This window comes from Astatotilapia calliptera, chromosome 7 (assembly GCF_900246225.1).
Source record: "Astatotilapia calliptera chromosome 7, fAstCal1.2, whole genome shotgun sequence".
Taxonomy (NCBI): Eukaryota; Metazoa; Chordata; class Actinopteri; order Cichliformes; family Cichlidae; genus Astatotilapia; species Astatotilapia calliptera.
This window is the reverse complement of record NC_039308.1, coordinates 38,348,322-38,374,575: the sequence shown is the minus strand read 5'-3', so window position 1 is coordinate 38,374,575 and position 26,254 is coordinate 38,348,322. Positions and strand designations below refer to the sequence as shown.

At 45.5% G+C, this 26,254-nt stretch overlaps 1 protein-coding gene across 1 annotated transcript; it reads right to left on the bottom strand.

Annotated features, from left to right (window-relative positions):
• Window positions 1-42: 42 nt before the first annotated feature.
• Window positions 43-25,754, bottom strand: mfhas1 (multifunctional ROCO family signaling regulator 1). The gene is made up of 2 exons (XM_026174649.1): window positions 22,385-25,754; window positions 43-235 (listed from the first exon to the last, which is right to left on the bottom strand). The coding sequence occupies exons 1-2, from the start codon at window positions 25,335-25,337 to the stop codon at window positions 105-107; spliced, it is 3,084 nt and encodes a 1,027-aa protein (XP_026030434.1). The 5' UTR covers window positions 25,338-25,754; the 3' UTR covers window positions 43-104.
• Window positions 25,755-26,254: the final 500 nt, after the last annotated feature.

The following is a 26,254-nucleotide window of genomic DNA, read 5'->3' as shown; positions in this document are numbered from 1 at the left end:
GTGGCTCAGAAAGGTGACAGACGATGGAAGCCGGAGGTCGGAGGTGGAGGCTCTGGTGACGCAGTGAAGACGAGCCAGGTCGGTGTAGATGGGTGGGCGGGGCTTCATTTGAGACAGGGGCTGAGCACGGTGGGGGTCGGGGGGTAAACGAGGGCCACGTTGACCCGCTCCGAGCCATTCTTTGGACAGACGATCTCGGTGAGGCCTTCGGGCCGCGGCTGGCTCAGCAGCTCACCTGCAACAGCGAGAACATCAAAGACGCTTTAATACAGGAAACAGGAAACAGAGGAAGTAGGACATTCCCGAAACATCACAGAGAAACCATCACACGTACAGAAAGCAGGATGCTCTGGTTTTAGGAACAGAAGAGGCAGCTGCTCTGCTGTTATCAGGGAGGAAAAGTTCTCCTCCAGCATTTCAGATATAAAACAATAAATTATCTGATGTTGGACCAGGATGCTGGGTGGACACTGATCTGCCAGTCAGACAGATCTCAAGGCAAATCCGCCTCCAGCTTCTGGAAGTTTCTCCTGTTCTCGCCTCTAGATTTGTAGTTGTTTTTTTTAATAATAAACTGCTGGCACAAATTTAAATAACTGAAGACTCACAGACATCTACAGGCAACAATAATCCTTCACACTAAACTCCATTTACTTGTCTTTAGTAAGAACCTGCAGCAGCAGAAGCTTTTATGAATTCGGCCACAAGGTGGCAGCAACGTCCAGCTGTGACTTCATGCTGCAGAGCAGAGTCCCACCAGCAGGGGGCGCCTGGTCCTCCTCTGTAAACTACAGTTTAAGGTCAGTCCTGGGTTTTGCTGCAGGTTTAGCTAGTGCACACAGCTGAGGGTCTCTGAGGTCAAAGTTCAGCCTGGATTCAGATTCAGGATAATTTTTTCCCCTCATTTTTTATGTAATTTAAAAGTGCGGAGGAATAGATGTGTTTGTGTTACTGGGGTGAATTTCATGACGACGAGAGCTCTGAATTTTCTTCAAGCATGACCTGCTGATAAAGATACTTAAAAGGGGAAATGGTTATAGGAGGTGAAAGGTTAAAGGTCGAGGCAGAGATGTTTAGTTCAGTGTCTCAGCTCTCGTGCTCTGCAGGGCGTTTTTCTTCTACTCTCTCCACTGTTATTAGAACTCATAACAAGGCGAGATTTCTGTAAAGCAGTAACAGGTCTGAGCTCAGAGCTGCACACAGGCGGCTCTCTGACTTCAGTTTCCTGCAGGGCTGAACGCCGTTCCTGTGCACGTCTCCATTTATAAGGCGTCCTCATCGTTTGTGTTTCCGCTGTGGATAAAAATACGATTAAAATCACGCACACACTTCCTGTGTGATCCCTCGTGTGTTTCTCTGGCAAACAAAGAAAAGCTGCCATCTGCAGATCGACACAGCCATCCTTTTTCCTTCATCATCATTATGGCTCCCTCCTCATCGAACAGCTCAGAGCCCAGCCGGCGACTGCTTGAGGAGGTTCACGCGAGCTCCGCCGGGATTCAGTTTCTTACTCAAACCATGTTTATAAATCATTTTAATATCTTTTTCCATCCATGGAAAACTGTGTGAAAACTGGACTGGGTTAGTTTGAGCTTGTAGCCACGTGTTCTGTTTATAACTCCAAGCTGCACTTTATGAAATGATTAGCGCTCTCCATCTTTGGATGGATGTACTGATGAGGGTGGATGACGGATGACCTCAGGAAGCGTGTGACACGCCCTCCAGTACTATTACAACTTGCCGTTCTAAAACACGTTTGAGTTGCTTTTTATTTCCCGTTTTATTTTGACAATCTCATCAGTTTCCACATTTTGAATTAGCATTCCTTATGTTCTCATAAGGAATGCTAATTCTGTTTATGTTTTTCATAATGTACTCTCCGACACTCAGCTCCACCTGGGTGTTTGTTGTTGCAGAGCGCTGATCATTCAGCCGCTAACAGAGACACGCCCAATGCATCACTCTGCTGCACGAACAACACTGAGCACGCTCCATAGCCAGTGCCTGGATTACATTCACTTCATTTTCAGGGCATCAGCACACACACACACACACACACACACACACACACACACACACCCCTAATATCCTAACCTGCAGAGAGATAATACAAGCCTCCTGCAGCTCGGGACTGAAGCCGTGAACATTTACACAAATTAAATGCCAGATGTGCTCGTGATGTTGGATGATTTGTGGCAGTGTGCACAGTGGTGACCTGCCACATTTTGAGCTGACTGATGTTGAATCTCCAGGATTTTCAGAATAATTCTTCCTGGTCAGATCAATCTGTTAATCTGGCTTTTCGTCCCAGTGTGCCTTCAGAGCAGCAGACCAGCAGGTATGGCACATCATTTTGCTCTCCGGAGCAGGAAGGCCAAGGTTTCGAGCTGTGACCTTCTAGCAGCTTCCTGTCATCATTGTGAGTCACTGATATTACACAAAACTGCATCTCAAACGTTCAGCTGCAGTGAGAACCAATCATCTAGCTCCAGAGCTGAAAAGCAAAGTGATGGCTGAGGAGCCAAAACCTGCAGTTCCTCTAATATCCAGCGCGTTTTACAGAAGAAATAAACACGTCCAAGTTATTGTGAAGATTGAGAGTTTGTGTCTGTGAAGTCAAAGGAGCTTGCAAAGAAAAGCGTCTGGACTTCTTTAAGTTGCTTGAAGACGTTTCACCTCTCATCCGAGAAGCTTCTTCAGTTCTACGGTCAGATGGTGGAGAGTCCCAGATATAAACCTAGTGGGAGTTTCCCCCCACAGAGGGACAAAAGGACCCCCTGATGATCCTCTAATCGCCTGAGCCGAGGTGTGAAACTGGGCGTGGGTCCCAATCAGCCAGAGTTTCAGGTGTGTTCATTGTGAAACCTGGCCCCACCTTGTCATGCGAATTCCTGAGGTCAGATGGCCCAGGCTGTGAGTGGGCGTTAAGGCGTCTGGGAAGGGATCTCAAAACTGGATTATAGATGGCAGAGAGTTGGTGTCGTAAACCCCCGCCTCTGTTCAAAGATGGTCGCTCACAGTGGACATAGATGGCTTCTTTCACTCCTCTTTCAAACCATCTGTCCTCTCTGTCCAAAATGTGAACATTGGCATCCTCGAAAGAGTGTCCTTTATCCTTAAGATGCAGATGGACTGCTGAGTCTTGTCCTGTGGAGGTGGCTCTTCTGTGTTGTGCCATGCGCTTGTGAAGTGGCTGTTTGGTCTCTCTGATGTAGAGGTCTGGGCATTCCTCGCTGCACTGTACAGCATACACCACATTGTTAAGTCTGTGTTTTGGCGTTTTGTCTTTCGGGTGAACCAGTTTTTGTCTGAGTGTGTTGCTGGGTCTGAAATGCACCGGGATGTCGTGCTTGGAGAAAACTCTCCTGAGTTTTTCTGATACACCGGCTACATAGGGGATGACAATGTTGTTGCGTCTGTCTTTCTTATCCTCCCTCGCTGGTGTCTGATCTTCTTTTCTGTGCCTCTGTTTTGAGATCCCTTCCCAGACGCCTTAACACCCACTCACATCCTGGGCCATCTGACCTCAGGAATTCGCATGATAAGGTGGGGCCAGGTTTCACAATGAACTCACCCGAAACTCTGGCTGATTGGGACCCACACCCAGTTTCACACCTCGGCTCAGGGGATTAGAGGATCATCAGGGGGTCCTTTTGTCCCTCTGTGGGGGGACACTCCCACTAGGTTTATATCTGGGACTCTCCCCCATTTGACCTTAGAACTGAAGAAGCTTCTCGGATGAGAGGTGAAACGTCTTCAAGTAACTTAAAGAAGTCCAGACGCTTTTCTTTGCAAGCTCCTTTGACTACGATGACCAGGTCATCGTAGTCAAAGGAGCTTCTTTAAGTTGCTTGAAGACCTTTCACCAAATGGTGGGGAGTCCCAGATTTAAACCTAGTGGGAGTTTCCCCCCACAGAGGGATAAAAGGACCCCCTGATGATCCTCTAATCGCCTGAGCCAAGGTGTGAAACTGGGTGTGGGTCCCAATCAGCCAGGGTTTCGGGTGTGCTCATTGTGAAACCTGGCCCCACCCTATCATGCGAATTCCTGAGGTCAGATGGTCCAGGATGTGAGTGGGCGTTAAGGCCTCTGGGGAGGGAACTCAAAACTGGATTATAGATGGCAGAGAGTTGGTGTTGTAAACCCCCGCCTCTGTTCAAAGATGGTCGCTCACAGTGGACATAGATGGCTTCTTTCACTCCTGAGGAGTGATTGAGAGTTTGTGTTAAGAAACATGAGTTCACATCTTTAATGATCCTCTAAAAATCCAGCCGTAAGTATTTTACACCCAAACCAGAGTTTTTCTGGATGCAGAAACCATCAGAGTGGGTAACAAAAACCCAAAGGAGTTCCACAGGCATCTATTATCGATCCTCTGCTTTTTATTGATGTGTAAATTTTACTTTTGTTTGTCAAAGCACAAAAAGTTTCCTCCTTCATAACAACATGGAGCCTTTTGGAGCATTTTTAATGCCATCATCGAACTAAGCACGCCGCTAACTTACCTACAGGCTCCAGAACAGGTGATTATAAATCTACGGGTGGTGTCATGGGGGCTACGACTCAAAGAAATGAAGCAGATTTGTTTCCGACGGATGTTTTTACATCAGCTGCCTCCAACATCACTCACAGCCCGTCTGTCCGTCCGTCTCAGCAGCACTTAAACCATTAGGCTTATTGATCGTGTGCGTTCTCTCAAAGTGTCTGCAGCTGCTGGCTCTGCTGGCCTGAAGCCAGCAGTCACAGACACAGTCAGAGTTACGGTCAGAGACGATTATTTGTAAGGAAAAACAGCTCTATCATAACCATTTCATTAAACCCGAGTACTGCAGAGCAACCGGAAGTACTGGGATATTTTACATCTGAGTATTTCTGCAGGTCTTTGCCACCGGCTGTGTGGCTGCAGGAGCTCCTGCTCCTCAAAGTCACTTCAGCTACAGTTTGTTTCTAACCTGCTGCTGAGCTTTGCTGCCACGGCTGGAGATCAGATGTTTATTTCATCAGTGGACGCAGCTGACGGCTCACACATCCGGCTGTGTGCCCTGAATTAGGCCACAGCCTAATAACTCCTCCTCCTCCTCCTCCTCCCTCTGACTGAGAAGAGTCACGCAGAAAGCCACAAAGACCTGATTTCAAGGAACAGGAATGTTCCTCCCCCCTCAAACACCATCAGCAGGTAGAGGAGTCATGTCCTCCCTCCTGCTCCTTTGCTGTCAGCCATAAAAGGGAACAGCCGCCACTCGCAGAGAGGAGGAGGAGGGGAAAGTGTACCCGTATCCAGGAAACTCCCACTGGGATGTTTGGAAAATGAGAGAAGTAGTTTCACTCCATTCAAAAACTGCCCAGACCTCCGATTTCATTTCCTCCTCTGTTGTGAGGACGATTTGAGGATTTGTGAGAGAACGTCTGCAGCGGGGAGGTTATTCCAGAGCTGAAACAGGAAGTTAGTCTGCAGCCAGTCCGACCCTCTGGAAGTTTTTCAAGCAACACTGACAAAAAATCTGATGGTTCCACTTTTTAAAACAGTCTCATTTTTTAACTTTTCTCTGCTGAAGCTGAATGTTGGAGTCATTATGAAGAATTTCCAGTGCTCATGCTCTGCTGCCCTGTTTTATTCACTTATTAAAGAGAGATTTTCTTTTATTTCAGTGACTTTTTTGGCCACGATTTAGCTCTCTACATAAATTCATAACACCAAACTCCCCGGTTCCGATTAGCCTGTAAACACAGCAGTCTGTTACTCTGACAGTTTCACGTTTCCTCATCCTAAACAGGAAACTGTGTTCACACAGACGAGCTCCTGCTGCCCCTCAGTAATGTGACGTGACAGTAAAGAACCGTATTTAAGGCTCATCTCATGTTTGAATCAGTTCATCACTGTGAACACAAACAGGTCTGCTGACTGTTCACAGTCTCGCCTCGCTCCTCCTGGCGTCACTCATCCTGCTGGAATATTTGCTGTTTAAATATTTACAGCCTTCGACCTGAAATAGAAATTTGTTCACAAAGCCGGAGAGGCCACACAGAGAAGTCTGCAGAGTCACCCTCGCTCCATATTGATGAGGGACGATCCCGTCTCTGCTTTCACCGCTGCACACAGAGCGAGGCGATAACTGGGCCACGGCGACGACCCGGCTCAGAACAAAACATCACACGGGAGCAGAAATCTGCTTAAATTGCTGCCAAGAGATTTCAGGGGACATCATCGACCTCAGCCAACCCCTCGCTGTCCTGCTGAGAGCCGTGAAGCTGCTGCTGTCCTCACTGAGACTCGTTGTTTACAGGGTGGAGATGCTTCAGCCCATAAGTTATTTTTTATTTCCATAACTATCTCATGAAGCAGCTGCAGAGCCAGCACCCATATACTGTATATAACAGACAAACATGGCCACTGTGACACAAACTACCCGCACAGCAGCCAAATTAGGTGATGCCATTAAAAATGCTTCAAAAGGCTCCAACAGCCAAGCAAACTTTAAACCAAATACAGTTTAAAGAGGTGACTCACCGAAGTGCACTCTCCCGGTACACTTTATCATTTTTCTCTGATCAGGACTGAAGTTTGAACTTTGTGGTTGAGAAACATTTAGTCTCCATTTCAGCGACGATCAGTATCAAAGGATCTGATTGATAAAGGCTTCATAGTTTATTAGAGCACACAGCTTAGATGATTGGGGGGTTACTGAGCACGTGCAGACCCACGCATGTGTTAACAGGAGCCGTTTGTCTTTTTCCAGGCCTCACTGTGTGTGTGTGTGTGTGTGTTCCTCTGTTTTAACACACTGAAGTGTTAATCCTCAGACTGAGCCGATGGCCTCTGTCAGCCTGGCAGCAGCTGCTCCTCATTCATTCATTCTCGTCGCTGCGCAGCTTTTCTCGTCGAGGACTATTTGAAGAGGATCCGCGAGGCGGCCGAGCTCTGGTTTCTGCTTTAAAGGTCACTGAATGTGCCTTCACATCTGCTGCTGCTGTCACCACTGTTAGCAGCTCAGGACTCAAAGGTCAAAGGTGAAAAACAGCAGCTCGCGATGTGCATTTCAACCAAAGACCAGCAGCAAAGCACCAGAAAACCTCCACGGCCCACAGTTGACACTGTGAAATACAGCCAACTATAAATACACAGAGAAGTGCAGACCCCGGACACCACACCAGGATCTCAGGCACAAAGAAAAGGCTCTGCTCCATCTCTAACACTGAAACACTCATGAAAAGGACGTTTCAGGAGAATCTAGTAGATTATATTACCACATCATTATTAACTGGCTGAAAATAAGTTTCTCCACAGCAGCTGATAGGAATGAAAAACTAAATCTGCTGACTACATTTCTGCTCTGTAACCTAACAGTAGCATCAGTTTGAACGCCGCTGAGCAGTGAGCTCTGCCGCCCTGAGTCAAGGAAGTGTGCGAGCAGGATCTGCACTCCATAAAATCCAGGATATGTGAAATGGAGCAGAATGAGGTGGCGGGATGAGTCTCAGAGAGCCGCCTCAGACTCTGGCAGACCCAGATACCGTGACCGCACCGCTAATCTCCTGTGATCAGCAGCTGTACTGGCAGTGAGGCCGATCCTCAGGAATGCGTGGCCTACTTCCAGAGCGCAGGAAAACCACCAGAAATAACTGCAGCCGGTCAGCCGGCAGGTCTGAGCGCAGCCACGCTACCCGAGCAGCAGGATTAACGGCAATCTCTGCTGTGGAGGTATGAGAGGAATGTGATCACGCTGCTGAGGATCCAAACAGTGAACGATGGACCGTCTGTGTTTCTGTTCTGGTGATTTACCTGCCAGAGAATCTGAGCTTCACAGGCAACTATTAAAACCGCTCAGGATCGGCACAGCTGCTGTGAAACTCACCAACACTACTACCACGGACATATCTCACTTCTTCTGAATGTAAGGAGGATTCATGATGAAGCATTTCTATTTCCTCTGATCGTTAAATAGAACAAACGTCAGAAACTTTCACTTCCCTGTGCAAAACAGCCTGAAGCTCCTCTCACATCCCGGCCTCGGCTTTCTCTCCAAAACTCCGGGATTCCCCAGAAATCTGCTGCTAATAATCCTCCACTCGCCCTCTGTGTGTGTGTGTCCAGCTGTTGTGTAATGACATTAAATGGTTTACAGCTGAGCAGATAATTTGGGGTTATTTCAGCGTGGTATATTTCCCACCTCCTCCAACATAAAACTGAATAAACGAGCTGATTATGTAAGCCGCTGAATGCCCCCGATGGAAATCTCAGTTCCAGGAAGCGTATTTCAGTGTTTCCTTTCAGTCAGACAGAAAGCAAACATTTTACAAAAGGGATCTTTTTTGGAAAGGTCACAATTTTTCCACCCTGACGTACTCAGGCTGGCGTGCTGTGACCCAACTTCTGGTTTCAATATGACAGAGTTCGCGTCACAGCGATGCGCTTGCACAAAAACAGTGAGCAGGTAGTAAAGAACGTTTCTGCTACACGACAGAAAGCAAGTGAGGCTCTGGAACAGAACCAGGATACACAGGATAAACAAAGCTGCGCACCGAGCAGAGGAAAATACAACACAGGTGAACCCGGGACAGTGAAGACAACAACAAGGGTGAGAACAGGAAGAAAGGAGAAAAGGTGAAAGAATGAAAGAGGGACAGTAATGCAGAGGTGAAGTCAAATGAATAATAATAAGGCAGAAAATAAAGTAAAGATTGGACAGAACGGTTCAGGTGAACTCACTCAGGAGAAGAAAAGGGCAGTAACACAGCGAGCTACAAACAGGGAAACAGGAAGTAAAATGTTATAATGGTGCAGGTGAACTCAAGACAATACACAGGCGGGAGAGAAACATGAAATATGTCTGCATTTATCCTCCTTAACTCAAACATCTTCATGCATACGATCACTCTCAACATCTATTTGTTTTAAAAACTGTTTGAATATAAAACCCACATCTTTTTTATTTTCATGTTCATCACCTCCCTGTGAATGCCGCATTATCTTCTCTGTTTCTGCCATGCACCTTCACTCTGAACATGTCAACAGATGTCGAGGATCAACCAGCCTCAAATGAACCGACGCTGTCCTTCAAGATCAGGCTCTTCTCATCACATCATGTATCTGGACTGTTTTCAGTGTTTTAGTGAAACCAGTCGGAGCTTCTTCGACGTCCTCTGCTCTGCGAGGTCATTATCCTGCAGTCTGATCACATGACCCCACAGCGCTGTTACATAATCCTGATAATAAGCAGAGCGCTAAATATCAGACACACACACACACACACTTCCTGTGTTACTCAGTCTCAGGCCGACAGACCAACAGACAGCAGATCTCCTCATCCTCACACTCCAGAAACACTGCAGGCGTGTTCAGAGGAGAAGGCGATGAGAAACGCTCCAGCTGCTCCGACGAGAACCGACAAGAACTGGGGGTCAAAAAACCGAAAGCTCATTTTAACCAGACAAGAATCTGAAGGCCTGACCTCGTGGTTCAAAAACATGAATTACAGCTTAAAGCACCAAATCTGACTGAACTCAGAGTTTAACAAACTGGAAACAACAGGAAGTAGGAGGCAAAAAGCTTCAAGTGTGACACTTTAACCTTAAGCAGCACGTTGTGCCTGCTCCCTCTCCGATGACGGGAAAAGAAAAAGGCTGCGGTAACGTGTTGGAGGTCAGACTAATGGACTGTAAATGCTCTGGTTTAGTGAGCGCAGCGGTTCTCCTCACTGCAGTCCTGTGTTTGTATCTCAGTGGTTTTTATGGCTGAAGACTGTTCAGTTCAGCAAACAGTGGGTCAGCATGACGACGGCAGCTGTGGCGATTGGATCCATCTGTCCAGAGCTCGTAATCACTGAATGTGTAAAAGTTAATAAAGCAGCGCTCCTGTAGAAGAACTCTATGAGCAGGCGAGATCTCTGTGCCATCACAGGAGGATAACTACAAAGTAAATATGAAGCAAGGGCAAATATTCCGCCCGTTTCAGCCGTGACTTTTTTTAAATCTGCTTTTTGATCACAAAGCTGAAAACGTGAAATAAAAGCAGCTGGTCTTCACTGGGTTAGAGGCCTTATGGGAGTGTGTCAGCCAAAACATTTTAAATATGGAATTTAATGAGACATGAAGAGTTTCTTATCTGCAGAATGGAGATTAGATTTAACTTTGTCGCTGTGCAAAGTGCTGAAACAGGAAATGGAGTTTGCTTCTAAGCAGACGTGCAAAAGAACAGTTTTACATACAGAGAGAGCCGGAATATAAGGTTAAAGGTTAAAGAGCTGCAGCATGAACAAAGTTTGTTTTCTGTACATAGTAACTGCAGGATGTACAGTTGGATGTATGTACAATACAAACAATGTAAACGTCAGAGGTTCAGCCAGTGGTGAAATCAGAGCAGGAATATGCTGCTCCAAAAATTGCAAACTTTTGTGTTCAGTAGTTGTTGGAAAGCAAGCCAAAAGGTGCAAAAAACCCAGGGACAGGTAGGTTCAGTGACAGGCCATTGATACTGCAGTGTTAGTGTGTGCTGCACAGGACACCAACACTGCAGACCAGTGTCAGCTCTAACTGTCTGCTGGGCTCAAAGTCCACATCAGTCTGTGCACAGAAACCATAAATCAGGCTTCTGGCGGTTTAACATCCCCATAAAAATCATCTTAAAATACACACATTGTGTTCCAGACGTGGTTTGTGTTTGCATCCAGGGAACAAATGCGTTCCTGCAGCCCTCACTGAGCTGCTCCCACTTTTCACTTTCCACATTACCTTCTTAAATTCCACTGAAACTGTGAGCTGCGATCAATGAACGAGCCTCCCGCGGTGCGTTTATTGTCTAAGCTGCTGACTGAAAGATTGAGGCTGAGTTTCCACCTCCGGCAGGCCCAGTGCTGTCTAAATAAAGCCAACAGTGCCAGCAATAAACCTGGAAGGAAACTGTAGAGACAAACGGATGTGTTCTTATTGTGAGCGGCGGCTGCTTTCTGAGTAGCTGCAGGGCTGATGTTAAGGGTGTCGGGATTCCTAATTTACTGAGCTGACAAACAGCTGCTCGCGGGGAGCAGTGCTTTCAGCAGCCAAACACCTTGCTGCGGCCAGGCTGTGATTTAGCCGTCAAAACTCTGAAAACTGATGAATGTTCAGTTACACTTGTTTTTTTCAGAGTCAAAAGGCCATGCTGCAAACAGCACGTCTGCGCTCAGCGTTTCTGGTCTAAAAGCAGAAGTTAAATGACTCATCCATTCTGAGCATGAGTAACTCTCTAACTCTAAGCTAGATTACACATCAGGAGTGGTCTTCAGCTCCTTTTATTTCCCATCCCTTCTCCTGATGACTCTCTTCAGGTCGACTCATCTGCGGTCAGATGATGAGGAAATCCTCCACGCTGCCAGTCACATGTCTGAGCAAACAGAGCGGGATTACAGTGTGGTGATGTAACGGGATTGCCTTCCTCACCATCTCATTACGTGTCACTCACATGAACAGAAAGAACACAAATGCCTGTCAGGTTGTCCCATCAAGGCGAAGCTCGAGTCTGGTGCTGAAACTTCACAGAAACCGGACGTGTCTGAACAGGTGGCCTGAAAGCCAACCATCACTCATCATCTGAGAACAAACCACAAACTTTCTGCTTCTTTATTCCAGCACAGACCAAAGTTCCCCAAAGTGATAACATCAGTGTTTGTCCGGTGAAGGTCACATGATCTCACCGAAAGCTCCCAAACAACCATAAATGGAGCGTCTAAAATAAACTGCTTTCATTGTTTATGACGTCAGATCCAGCACGAGTTCCTCTTTTAGGCACTCAGTGAAAACATTGACGAGTTCAGACATGTCGCTCCTCATCCTCACACACAGGTAACTGCTCACCTGAGACCATCACAGATGCTCTGAAGGCCTCACAGCGGATTCTTCACACACTGAGATGTTTATGAGCCGTGTGACAGCTGTGGACGCCTCAGTGACGGATTCTTTGTTCAAGCAAACATCACAAGGCAAAGAAAAATAATGACCCTTCATTCTCTGATGTCTTAATTAAAAAAAAAATCTTAAACTGCAAAAGTCACAAAAGAGAAAACAAGGGTTACATTTAGTAGGTGTTTAAGGGGTAAAGAGTTAAAAAGAAATGTTTTAAGTTTGGTTGAAAAATTAAATGTGAAAAGTTTTCATCACAGTCTGATAATAGGATATGAACTTTACCCGAGTTTACCTCTGTACATTTTTTATAAAGGAAGAAAAATTTTGTGTTATAATTTAAACATGAATAAAAAGTAGAGGACCGATAATCGAGCCCTGTGGAACGCCACAATGCCCCATTCTGGTTTTTGTTACAGTGATCTCTGAAGGTTACTGCTTCCATTAAAACTCTGGTTTGAGTGTAAAACTTTTCAGACTAGATCTTTAGAGGCTCATTACACATGTGGACTCATGATAGAATTTAAACAAGTGATTTATAAAAATCACTGCTCCGTAGAGCTGGGCGATAGAACGATAATGATATGTATTGCGAAATAACTTTTTCTCGATAGAAAAATCAAACTATTGCAATAGACCTTTTGTCTGTTCTTCTGTAAAACAAACTAAGATTTATTTTTATAATTAATATTTGGTTTCTAAGTGGAATTGACAATTTAGTAGCCTGTTTTGTTTGATCTATTTTGAAACTTAAACGCTTTAGCGGCTGCCTTTTGTATAGTTTGCAATATTTGCCTTTATTTATCTGAAAAAGTCTCATGTTCCTTAAGTACATCTACCCTGTTGAACTTATTATGGGAAATAAATATTTAAATAAAAACAAGCTGCTGATTATTTCACATTTTACTTGTGAGCAACGGCACATTTAAATCTTACAAATATAGTTATTTGGCTTATATCGTGATATATATCGTTATCGCCTGAAATGAAAAAAACATATCGTGATATGAAAAAATCTCATATCGCCCAGCTCTACTGCTCCGTGAGTGCTCAGCCGATGCTTGGTGAAAGGCTGCTGACAGCAGTCACACAAAAGCCTTTAGCTGGCATACACAAGATTTATTATCTGCCAGACAATCTGTGACTCTGCTTTCAGAGTGAGAATCAGATGATGCTTGCTTACACACTACATCTGCTCAAGGCTGAACTTTTAAAGTCAGTAAAAACCTGTGACATCGTCACGGTGATTAAAAAAACATATGGAAATGTCTTTAAAATGTGTTCCCAGGAGGCTCCCTGTTTTCATATTTCCATATCAAATGATTTAAATTTGATTTATGTCCCGTCCAATGAAATCCTGCTCAGACAAACAGCTCAGTGAGTTAATCCAAAGTCGGAGCCTCCAGTCTGAACACGCCCAGACTGATACCTGGCTCAGGTTCAGAATGGGCAAACATGCGACGCCACGGCAGCCTGAGGCTAAACCACCTCTGTGCGGTGAAAACACAAAGTGCGGGAGGTCGGCATTTGCAGGGCGTGAACACCTGACGGGCAGGTAGGTCGCATACAGACTGCACTGACTGCAGCACGACAGTTAAAGAGGCTCTGCATCGGACCCGGGCTAATCCCAGCACATCCTCTAACTGGATTAACTGGAGATGCACAACAAGAGTGAAAGTGCTCAGACCACAGCCGCAACACGTCCTTCTCACACACGCACGCACACTTCTGTTAAAGATTAAATAAATAAATAAATTCTAAATACAGAATATAAACTCTTAGTTACTGTCAGTGAGAGTACAGTCTCTTTGGGTCTGTTTGGGTTTTGGGTTTCCAGTCTGAGGATTGTTGTGGAGGACACGTTGTGGGCATGTGCTCAGACTAAGTCCTTCCTGTCAGGTCCTGAAGCTCCAATGAGTCGGAGCTGTGAAGTCAGGATGTTCGAGCAGAAGCTATTTTGACTGCTGTCTAATTTGGCACCAACATGACTTCCAATGAAGCTCAGAGAGGTATTTAACATCGACTGCTTCAGGCTGACAGAAATACCCACCAGTCACAGTGAAGGTCCAGACTCCCCGAGGAGCCAAAACAACGTGAAATATACAAGTTATTTTACAGCTGAGCCGATCAGCCAAATGATCAAACTATAGTCATCTTAAATTATTTCCCTAAATCATTTTAATGTTAGTTCTACAACAAAAGGCATCGGGACTGTCATACTGACAGTCATGTGTGTAATATGTATATATGTGTGTGTATATATATATATATATATATATATATATATATATATACATACATACATATACATATATATATACATACATACACACACACACACACCCAGCACGCCCCTGCGGGCGGTTTATCCTTCAAGCTCGGGTCCTCTACCAGAGGCCTGGGAGCTTGAGGGTCCTGCGCAGTATCTTAGCTGTTCCCAGGACTGCGCTCTTCTGGACAGAGATCTCTGATGTTATTCCCGGGATCTGCTGGAGCCACTCGCCTAGCTTGGGAGTCACCGCACCTAGTGCTCCGATTACCACGGGGACCACCGTTACCTTCACCCTCCACATCCTCTCGAGCTCTTCTCTGAGCCCTTGGTATTTCTCCAGCTTCTCGTGTTCCTTCTTCCTGATATTGCTGTCATTCGGAACCGCTACATCGATCACTACGGCAGTCTTCTTCTGTTTGTCTACCACCACTATGCCCGGTTGGTTAGCCACCACCATTTTGTCCGTCTGTATCTGGAAGTCCAACAGGATCTTAGCTCGGTCATTCTCCACCACCCTTGGGGGCATCTCCCATTTTGACCTCGGGACTTCCAGGTTATACTCGGCACAGATGTTCCTGTACACTATGCCGGCCACTTGGTTATGGCGTTCCATGTATGCCTTGCCTGCTAGCATCTTGCACCCTGCTGTTATGTGCTGGATTGTCTCTGGGGCATCTTTACACAGCCTGCATATATATATATATATATATATATATATATATATATATATTTATTAGGGGTGCAACGATACACAAAATTCACGGTTCGGTTCGATACTTCGGTGTCACGGTTCGATATTTTTTCGATACAAAAAAAATGTTCATGCATTTTTAATTTGTCATTTATTAAAATTATAAATATATATTTTAACTCAAAAGTACAGTTTTTAAATTTAACCCTAACCCTTGTGCGTGTTTTTTATTTTGACAGCGAATGCGCACCTGCGGACCACTTATGTGCAGCCCTGGTTATTTAGCTCGTCATATCGCAGCCACAGAAATTATTTTGTCCATGAAACCATAAAGCTGCACTTTCTTTTTGCCTTATAGTCTCATTTGTCATAACTTTTCCGTTTTGTGGTAAGCTTTTCTTTGGCTGTCACTTCTTCACCCTGACCTGTCTTATTTGGCTCAGCAGAACTAAAATATATATCCTGCTGCTTTTACACACGGACTCACATAAGCTCAGCGATTCTCTGCGCGATCAACCTCTCACATGTTTAAGCTGCGGGAGATTTCACTTGTCATGTTTGCATAGTAAGCTAACCATTGATAAGACGATGTCAGAGGAATTGGTGCACAAATTATCATCACTCACAGATCAGTGCTGTCGCTCTCTATACACAGTTCACGCGATTGCAAAGTGAAAGCAAAAAACAAGCGCAAATTCAAACGCGACTTCAATATGTCACATATTGACAGTGGCTCACCGATGCCAATGACATAATAACCCAGCTACATTTCCGAAAGAATGCAAAAGCATTGACATATATTTTTCCTTCCTATGATAGCCCGACGGGCAGGGAAGAGATAGATTTTGGTAGCCCGACTGGAAAAATCGCTAGCTCCAGGACGTCGGGCTAGCGATATCGCGAGCCCTGTATCTGATTGAGGAATCACTCATCTTTGGAAAAGAGAGTTTATTACAGAGAAATGTCTCTTTCCAAAATAAAAGCTATACTATCCGCTTCTTCTGGGCTATATTCTCAGCTCATATAAACATATCAGGTCCCCATAAGGAGAATCATGTGCTAACGGCTGTCTAAATGACTCGGGTAAAGTTTGTAGCATGCTTGTCATTTTTGTCTGCTTCCACTTGTCTTTGCACTAGGATGATGTAAATGTGCAGTCATATTCGTTGTGTTCCCACTAGTGCTTTCAGGTTAATCTCGTTGAAATGACCTTAACGCCACAACACGGCAAATCTCCGTTAAGGAGCTACCCCTGATCGCCCCGTGCATGGGGCTAGATGGCCAACACGTTAAGGAGCTAACTGCGCTAACACGCTAGCTCCCACCCATGTAATTGAGCATTGCATGGCACATCCAACATACTGTTTTACTTTAGTCCATGACGCGCTTACCTTCAGGGTCATACGTCACATGAAAACCAAAATAATTCCAAACGCCAGATCTGAATGAGAGTGGGGGAAGTTCAATTTGCCATGTTGCAAGGAGAGCTTAACTTCTGTCTCGCTAGCTTGCCCTGCACTCTTCCTTCTGATGATGCTGTCTGTGTTGAGCGCTCAGTGGATCTGCGCTCAACAGTGCAGCCTAGGCGGAGTAGTCGAACGCAGATTCACTGAGCGCTCAACACAGACAGCATCGTCAGAAGGAAAATTGATAAAATAAATTACAAATGTTGTATTGTTCGATACATATGCGTACCGAACCGAAAGCACTGTATCGAACGGTTCAATATCGATAAGAATATCGTTGCACCCCCTAATTATTTATTTTTATATATATATATATATATATATATATATATATATATATATATACACACATACATACATACATGATGGACAACATACACCACATGCAGATTGTAGAAGAAAGCAACAGAATGATGAGCGCATGCATCACTACAAATCAGAAAGTGCATGATCTTACAATAATTCTTAGATTTTAAAATAACTCAACAGTTTTACAACTTTTCCCTCTTTTTTAACAGCTGGTCAGAGGTGAAATGCTATCAGAAGCAACCTTCAAACGACAAAACTGTTATTAAGGACCCAGAGTCGGGCTGATAAAGACCGTTTTAGAAGTTTCTGCACAGTCAATGTGAACTCTGTGAGGTGAAGGTCACAGGTTTACCACACTTGTGTGCACTCAGTCAAAAGCAAACAGTTGAGCCATCAGCGTGGTGTGTTTCACAGTGAAGAACAAACAGTATTTTTGCTCGATATGTGCACACAGAGCTCCTCTGACTAATTATTACCATTTTATTTTACAGTCTAAATGTTTTTAAAAAAAACCTGTAACAGATGATCTGTGCTTCAAAAAGATATATAGACTGAAAACTGACAAAGCAATCGCAAATAGGTGTTTCAGTTGGACGCCTCCATCATTTCCACAAGCCTCAGATCTCAGAGCTTGAAAACAACAAGTTTTCACATAAAAATGAATTTTAAAAAACGGATCATCAAATATCAGAACTGTGGTCAGTCATACTGATATCACTGATAAATTGATGAAGAAATCATCCGCGTAGCTCACAGGTGAGTCAGGGAATAATGACAGTGCCATGTACAGTGTGCACCCCGGGGCCCCAAAGGACGGGTCGAACCTGCTGCAGAGTTTGCATTGAGGTCACAGTGAAGCGAGACAAACGGAGGAAACACAACACAGTGTGAGAAAACGCAAACATTTTTCAGTTCCTTCCACAGCGAGAACAAACTATGTTTAGTCTGTTCGACTCCCTGGAGCCGAACTGATCAACACTCGGCAGCCAAAAATATCATGACCATAAAAGGCCCGAAGAAACATTCTGCTGACCAGCGTTAACGGGCAGATCTGCTTGCAAAGGTATGAGAGTGTGTGTGTTTGTGGACACTGTTAGAGGACCAAAACAAGTCCCTTTTTTTCCTCACTGCCTGCTGATCTCGATTATCTAATAACAGCTGCTCCTCTCATCCTGTTTAACCGTTTAAACCCCCCCCCAAAAAAACCACCTGACCTCTATCGATAAAATAATAAAATAATAGAATATCAGTTTTCACACATGTTGAAGATTTTCTCTTTCATTAAGTGATGATAATCAAACCACAGAGTACAGTTTTAAACAACCAGGTTAGTCTGCATCCACAGACTCAGATACCTGCTAACTGTTCTCAGCAACATCCAATCAAAACCCTCAAATTTCACTCAGCACAACTGAAGCTTCATGGATGCTTTGTTAGTACAATTACCTCACTGCAGCCACGTTATTAATTAGATCAGGTCATTAAAAATGCTTCAAAAGTCTCCAACAGCACAAACACGCTCCACAGATCCAGTTCAGGTGAAGCCTCGAAGACAAGTAACAACTACAACCATCTACCTGTCAGCCACACCCATAATCATGCAAAGTTTAAGCCTTAAAACAGGTGAGTTATGAAAACATTCTCCTCCATACAGGTGTCATGAAGGAGGAAACATTTTGTGCTTTAACAAACAAGTATATCTTTAAATATGAATAAAAAGCAGAAGATTGATAATAGAGTGGATCCCCACAATCTCCTATTCTGGTTTTTGTTACCCACAGTAAGAAAACTGAGTCACTGCTGGAGTTTCTGCTGGACGTCAGAGGAACTGCAGTTTGGCTGCTTCTGGCAGCAGCCGAGCTTTGACCAGCTAACCGTGACGTCTGCACGTTCTGTTCAGAGTTTACTTGTGTTCATTTTTTTAAAGGATTCTAGATCTTTTTGTCTTCTTTTTTTTTTTTCCTGTGACATGAATCAAACCTTTACACCAAAATAATCATAAGAACTCTAAACTGTCCACATTCTGTTATCTAATCGTGAAGCGGGGCAGCACCTGCGTCCGCTCACTGAACCTGAAGCCTGTTTCCTCTGACAGCCGCTGCTGGACTTTCCCTGCAAAACAAACCCTTTTTTCTGAGTTTGATGTCTGGGAGGAAGTGACTCCACGGCTGCCCACTAACAAAGTTGTTCTCTTTAAAAAGAAAAAGAAAAAGAAGAAGATCTGCTTTCTTTTTCCACGAATGAAAGGAAAAAGAGAACTGCCTGACGTGTTCGAGCTCATGGAGCTCTCACGGAGGACTTTCTCTCTCTTATAAGCTATAAAACGACTCGTTGAACATCATGAATCATATTTGCATCAAATATTTCAGACCAGGCAGGGTCCACCTTGAAATTACAAATTCAAAATTCAAATTTTATTTGTCACGTACACAGTACGATATGTAGTGAAATGCTTGGACAACTGCTCGTGACCTAAAGAAAAAAAAAGGAAAAGGCTATGAATAAGATAGGAAATAAATATGAAAAATTAAAAAGTGTAAATTTAACTAGGAAGGAATAAAATATAAATTAAGGTTAAAAATGAAATAACTGTACAACACAATTTAGAATGAAGGGTAAATTTAACTGGGAAAGAATAAGATAAAATATATAAATTAAAGTTGAAAATAAAATAACTGTACAACAAAATACACAATATAGAACTATATAAGAATGTATGAAGAAATATAAATAAATATATACACAATAACAGCAGCTGTATTAACTGGAAATGAAGAATATAGTGACCAGTGTTGTGCAATCCACATTTATTACACAATTATTGATCTTTTTTTTTGCTCATTTTAAAAAATGTGTTTCAGTTTTTACAGTCAGATATGATGGGCGGTTTTCATTCCCAGGGTTCATCATCCTCTGTTATCAAGCAGGGTGTGTTTACTTAACTTTAAATACAGTTCTTTGTTGACCCTGCAAGAAAACTTACTCAAACTGACTCGACATTTCTCATTGCAGAGGGTTAATGAACCAACATGCTGATTAAAACTGAGCAGCAGGTGAAGATCTGCAGGGTCCATGTGACACCTCAGGATGAGAATGTTTTGAATTTGATTGCACCGACTCCAAAATGGGGTTGACGCTCAGCCACTTTATTAGAGATATCTGTTCAACTGCTCATCAGTATCTAATCAGTCAATCACGTGGCAGCAGCTCGGTGCATTTAGTCATGTAGACGTGGCCGAGATGCCTGCTGAAGTTCAAACTGGGGATAGGACTGATGAAGAAAGCTGATCTACAGTAAGTCACCGAGTGTGGCATGGTGTCGGTCTGAGTGTTTCAGAAACTGCTGATGTGCTGCCATTTCCCACAAACATCTCTGAGTTTACAGAAAAAATATAATACTGCCGCTCTATGGAAAGCAAGCTGATAGAAGGTAACAGGAACTCAAATAAGCCCCTGTTACATCCAAAGTATGCAGAACAGTATCTTTGAACCTAGCAGCAAATGAGCTGCAGCAATTGAAGAGCACACTGTGTCATTCCTGTCAGTAAGAACAGGAAAGTGAGGCTGCAGTTCACACACTAAACAAAACTGGACAACAGAAGGTGGAAAAACTAAATCATGACGTGTCACGTCAGAAGAACTTTAAACTGAAAGGTCAGAGAGAAAATGCAGACTGCTCTGTGCAGAACCCGGTGACAGTCGGGAGAAGAAACCCCAAAAACTCAGCGACACAAACTAAAGCATGAATGAAACAACGCAGATCAGCTTCATCAAGAACATCTACTTTAGATAATAAAAATGAATATCACAGCAGATTCACAGCACTAAAACTGAGAATATCAGACGACTTCTTTATCGGTACTGACCTCACGTGTTTGAGAAACACCCTTTGTGCTTCCACCCTTTTATTTTGTCCCCCAACTTGCTGATCCTGATCAGAGCCTGAAGATCTCCCAGAGCAGACAGAGACTTTTGTCTGCATCAGTCTGATTATCATTGATCGACGTTCACGCAAACGATTACTTTGATTATTGATTAGTCAGCTGGTTATTTGGCTTGTTTAAATGACAGTAAATATCAACTCCACCTCCTGGAGCTTCATGAGGACTAAAGAGAAACTTCTGGGTGTTTCCCCACAGGATAAGGACTGTGGCACATCTCCTCCTGTGGGAGTGTGTGTGTCAGAAAACCAATTTTCTTCCTTTAAAAAGTGCTCTGAGCTGAGTGAGCCTGCGCTGGGCTGCTGATGATCTAATGTGAATAAATCCAATAAAAGCAGCATGATGTAAGCGACACCTTACATCGCATCACGTGACTCTGCTGACCACTTTACGGGTGCAGCATTGAAAGCAGGTCACACTGCAGCTGCAAACACAAGGAGCAGGATTAACTATGTCCCCGAGGCTGGGAGAGGGGGAGGGAGGGGGGCATCCTGCACCTCTGTGCACCTCCTCCTCCTCTCTGTCTAACCTGATGTCAGAGGCTTTTGTTCAGCTCTCTGAGGCATCCTCTGCATGTTTCATGGAGCCTCGTTGAGATTCAGGGCGTGACTGAATCTGATTAACAGGAGCCGCAGAAGCACTAAAGCGAATCTGTGGAGGTAAATGTCACGCTCATGTTACAGTGAAGTCAAACAGGAAGCAGAAACACTGTGAAGTCCATTACACTCAAAGAAAACTCAAAACCCTTCGGTCTACAGCGTCGTTTGGAGAAACGTCTGCTTCCTCTTCAGTATAATGGAATAAACGGCCCAAAGTGCTAAAAAAGGCAATCAGTGAAGCACAAAGTCACCCAACCTTCCACTGGGTCATTAACCCATTGCTGCTGTTAGCCTATAAAAGTCGCCCCATAAGTCATAAAAAGGAATAAAAAGCAGGCACTGCTGCTGAGGTGAAATCAGAGATCAGACATCCATCATCTCAGACTCCAGACTCACAGAGCCACCCTGAAAACCTCTGAAGAAACAAGCTCAACTAGTTTCCTACATAAAGGAATTTTAAATGAAAAACATTTAAATCACCTCGATCTTCTTTAAACTATTACATTTAGAAAATGGAATAATAATAATAATGATAATACATTAAAGCACACTATACATATTAAAATACATTATGTTTTCACTTCATTTTAACTGACTTTAATGAGCTTTAATAGTTTTCATTTTTTATTACAAACAACATATGCTTTTGTGTTTTTGTATAAGATCAACGGTGAGATTTACTCTCACTCAGAAATATAGTGAATATAATTAATGATAAAACAAAATAATGGTTCGATAAAACAGAATGTGCCAAAAATATAACTAAAGTAGCTCTTAAGTATGAAAGCTTAAGTTATTTTACTTCTATGAGCTGTTTTAGTTTATTCTACTCTACTGAGCTGTTTCAGTACAGAAATTTCCTAATTTTTGACATAAAGAAAGTTTTTCTCGGTCCTTGCCATCTGTCTGTTTTCTTTTGAGAAATAATAATAACACACACATTTGTGTGTGTGTGTGTGTGTGTGTGTGTGGGGGGGGGGGGGGGGTCTGGAGGGCCTATCCCTGCCCAGTGGCCCTGCAGGAGTTTTTGTCCGGCCCTGTGCATCCAGCATTCAGGTTTCCATTAGCAGTTAAAGGGGTCACACAGTGACTCAGAAGTACTTTTACTTTTACTCATATAACAGTGTTAATATAAACAGCTATAAGTGAGTCTGTGATTGATCTGCATGTATATGGGACAAAGCCCCATCCTGACTGTTGGTGAGTGAAATGGAGATTAATGAGGTCTTACCTGGGAAGGCGTGTGGGTTGGACGACCCTCTCTTGAGGCACTTGGAACAGAGAACATGTACAGAGTAGTGCAAACCGGGCCACTCCTGCAGCAGCATGTTCAGCTCCTCCACCAGTGGAGTGATGGCCTGCCAGGCAGTCCAGATGTTGGGCAGTGAGGCGTGGCTGGCGATGGAAAGAGTCTCCACCTGCAGCTTTCCTTTGGCAGGCCGATGGCTGATCACCACGGGAACTTTACCCCGATAAGCGAAGATCTGGTGCTTGCTGTCTGAACGCTGCACCACGTGGCTGTTGATCTGCACGCTGAAGCGTGCGAACAATCCAGGAGGAAACAGGAAAGGGAAACTGTACTGGATGTGCAGCTGCTCCACAGAGAAGAAGTTACACAGAGGCAGAGAGCTCCCGCCGGCTGAAGCATCCACCTGGACCTCCTCGCTGCTGACGTAGCTGGGGAACTTGTACCACACAGTCGCGCCATTCAGAGGCTTGCTGCGGGGTTTGTTTATGCAATAGCAGATCCCCATTTTCTCCAGTAGCTCCATGATGAGATGGAGGTCCTGCTGGGTCTGGATGAGCGGTCTGAGGAGCAAGCGGATGACATTAGAGGGTAGGAGTCCATGCTGGAGGAAGCCCTCAACGTGGTGCTGCAGATGGGTGACCCTGAGGTTCTCTCCCTTCTCGTCCTCTATGACCAGACTCACTCGCCCCTTGTCCCCCCTCTCCCCTTCAGAGAGGAGCCGGTCCAGCAGGGTGGACTCATCCCTCTGGAAGAACACATTGAGAATTGCGATGAATCGTGGAAGATTGTGAAAAACGTATTCCCTTAGCGTGAGGCTGTCCTCAAAGTAGAGCAGCTTCCCACTCTCGTGCAGGTAGGATAAAGCGCTCTGCAGCCGGTCCTCAGTGAGCCCTGCCTGCAGGCCCAGCCGGGCTGAGTCCCACCACGAGAGCCACAGGTCTTTGGGCTTAAAGTGCAGCTCCTCCAGCATCTGCCAGGACTTTGGCAGCACACGATGGAGGTTGGGGAAGATCTCCCTGTGTTCTGCAACGGACATGAGCTTCTCCCTCAGCCTTGGGATGTTCCTCTGAGCACCTGTGCAGCAAACTCTCAGGACAGGAGAGAGGATCTGCAGCCGGTGGTTCAGCATGTACTGCAGCTGGGCTTTTCGGCGCCTCAGGTTTTTGTCAGTGACACCGTAAAAGAGGATGTGAGGGCTGGAGGTGCGGACGTTGTAGCCCTGCTCCAGAGCCTGGTCCACCTGCAGTGCCAGCCCCCTTAAACTCTGGATGTCCCTCTTCTCCTGCAGGCCAATCTGCCTGTGGATGTCCAGAGTCTTCTCCTCCACCTCCACCTCCGCACACAGGTCTGTGTGCGTGCCCACCAAGCAGACTACAGCATGGGGCACTTTGGCGCAGAGCAGGTGAAGGAAATACCCAACATGGGTGTAAAAGTTCTTGGGCGAGTACGTTTTGAGGTTGATGACGAGAATGTAGAGAGCACCGGGGGAGAGAAAGAAGGGTTTGATCAGGTCGTAGTTTTGCTTCCCTGACAGGTCATACACAAGGAACGTGAGGTGGCGATCAGCGTCTGCCACCCAGTTGGTGACTTCAATTCCTTTGTTTCCCTGGTTACTGCTGGCGTCCTGCTGCGTGCTCACCAGGCTCTGCCTCAGCCGGGTTTTCCCTGCGTTTTGGGTCCCCATCAGGACCAGTTTGAGCCGCGGCTTCACGGCAAACTGAGAGTGTGCAAGCTCCTTCTGATACACTGCGATGTATGGGATTCCCTTCATGCACACCTCGTACGGTGGCTGGATCAGAGGGTTATCCTTCACTTTCCAAATGTTCACTTTGGAAAGCTTTCCAAAATTATCTGGAAGAATGGCTATTTGGTTTCCCTGTAAAACGAGCTCCTCCAGATTCTCCAGCTCCACGATGGAGTCAGGCAGATATGTGATGCTGTTATTGTCCAGCCAAAGGTTCACCAGCTTCCCCAGCTGGCCGATTTCCTCTGGAATATGAATCAGTCTATTCCTGCTCAGGTAAAGCTCCTCTAATCCCGTTATGCTCAAAATAACCTGGGGAAAGTTTTCAAAGTCATTTGAGGACAGATTGAGCATTTTGAGTCTTTGCAGGCTGCCGAAGGAGGGGGGCAGCTCTCTGAGGTGGTTCCCGTCCAACATCAGGCTCTCCAGGTGCTGCAGGTGACAGAAAGTGTGGGGTAAGGAGGACATGTGGAGGCTGCTGAGCCACAGGATTTTGATGGACTGCAGCTTCCGAACGTCCACCGGTAACACCTCAAACTTATTCCCAGAGCAGTCGAGCTCCTCCAGCTCACTGAGGGCCATGATCTCGGGGGGAAACTGGTTCAGCTTGTTGTGATCTGCATCCAGAGTTCGCAGGTGGGCGAGGCCGGAGAACGACCTGGGGAAATCGTGCAGGTCGTTAAAGCTCATGTCGAGCTCCTCCAAAGACTGCAGAGCTCCGATCTGAGCTGGCAGGTGCTGGATTTTGTTGTGGCTGATGCACAACTTCTTCAGCCCTCTCAGCTGCCCCACGCCCTCAGGAAGGCTCCTCAAACAGTTGTGGCTCATGTCGAGCTCCACCAGCCGCCCCAGCTCAAACACTACCCTAGGGACAGAGCTGAACTTGTTCCTGCGGAGGACCAAGACGCGCAGGTTGTTCAGGGAGGATCCCAGGCCGTCCGGCAGCTCCTGCAGGGAGTTGTTCCCCAGGTTGAGCGCCTCGATGTCGGCTATGTCCTCTGGCAGGATGATCTGGTTGTTTTTGGAGCAGAGAGTGAGCTGCCTCAGGTTGCTCCGCAGCTTCCTGGAGCGGAGGGCGGCATCCCTCCACAGCCTGGCCGTTTTCAGATTGTTCTCCTTGTCCTCCATGGCGCTGCAGCCGGACCCCTCCTCCTCCTCCTCCTTCTCCTTGTTTTCATTGAGAGTTTTCATGGATCCTGAGCGGGCAGCATGGTGGACGGAGTCCCTCAGAAATCAGCGCGCTCCTCACCCACAAACCCTCCTCCTGAGAGGGCAGACGATCCGCTTCGAGTCGGGAAATGATCGAGTTTGTCGAGAGGAGCGGGAGGCGTGTGCGCGGCCGCGGAGGCATCCTTTTCTCCTGCGCCACTCAGCACACAATAAAGGCAGACCTCAGCGCTCACAGCTCCGGCTTTAAACCGAAGCTCCGGAGCCTCGTTTCTCCTCCAGTCATCGCCGCCGCCCTCATCGCCTCCATTAGCCGTCCTCCGCCTCTTTCCGTCCTGGTGGATGTGCGCGTTTGTGAGCGCTCTCCGAGCCTCCGTGTCGCTTCCTGGGAGCGGGGAGTGGAAGTAAAGGAGCAGCCGCTCACTGCGTCAGATCTCTGAGCCCTCCTCCTCCCTTTCTCCTCCTCCCTCTCTCCTCCTCCCTTTCTCCTCCTCCCTGCACTGTGGGGAGCAGCAGGAGGAGGTGGAGGAGAAGGGAAAGTAATCGGAGGGTGAAAGCTTCCTAAACTGTGCAAAGAAATTCAGACCAAACACAAAAACAGTGAACAGTTCGACAGAAACATTTCTGCCGAGACAGAGAGACACGATCAGCTGATGAACGCAGAATTTATAAATGTAGTCTGAATATTCATGTTTACACATGCAGAGGTTCAGAGTCCAAAGAGGATAAATGCGAGTAAAAAAATAAAAGAATAAAGGTGATAATATTAGTGATAAAGTCTGAACATGAGCCCGAAAAGACTGTAAATGTGAGTTCTCCGACGGCAGAAGAAGGACTCTGCCTCCACGTGCTGGTCATGATGTGGAAGTACACCAAACAGCACGTTTAATTCCCAGGCGTCTCCTACAGAGCTGTTCTAGCTTAGTGTTAGAGTGTGTTCA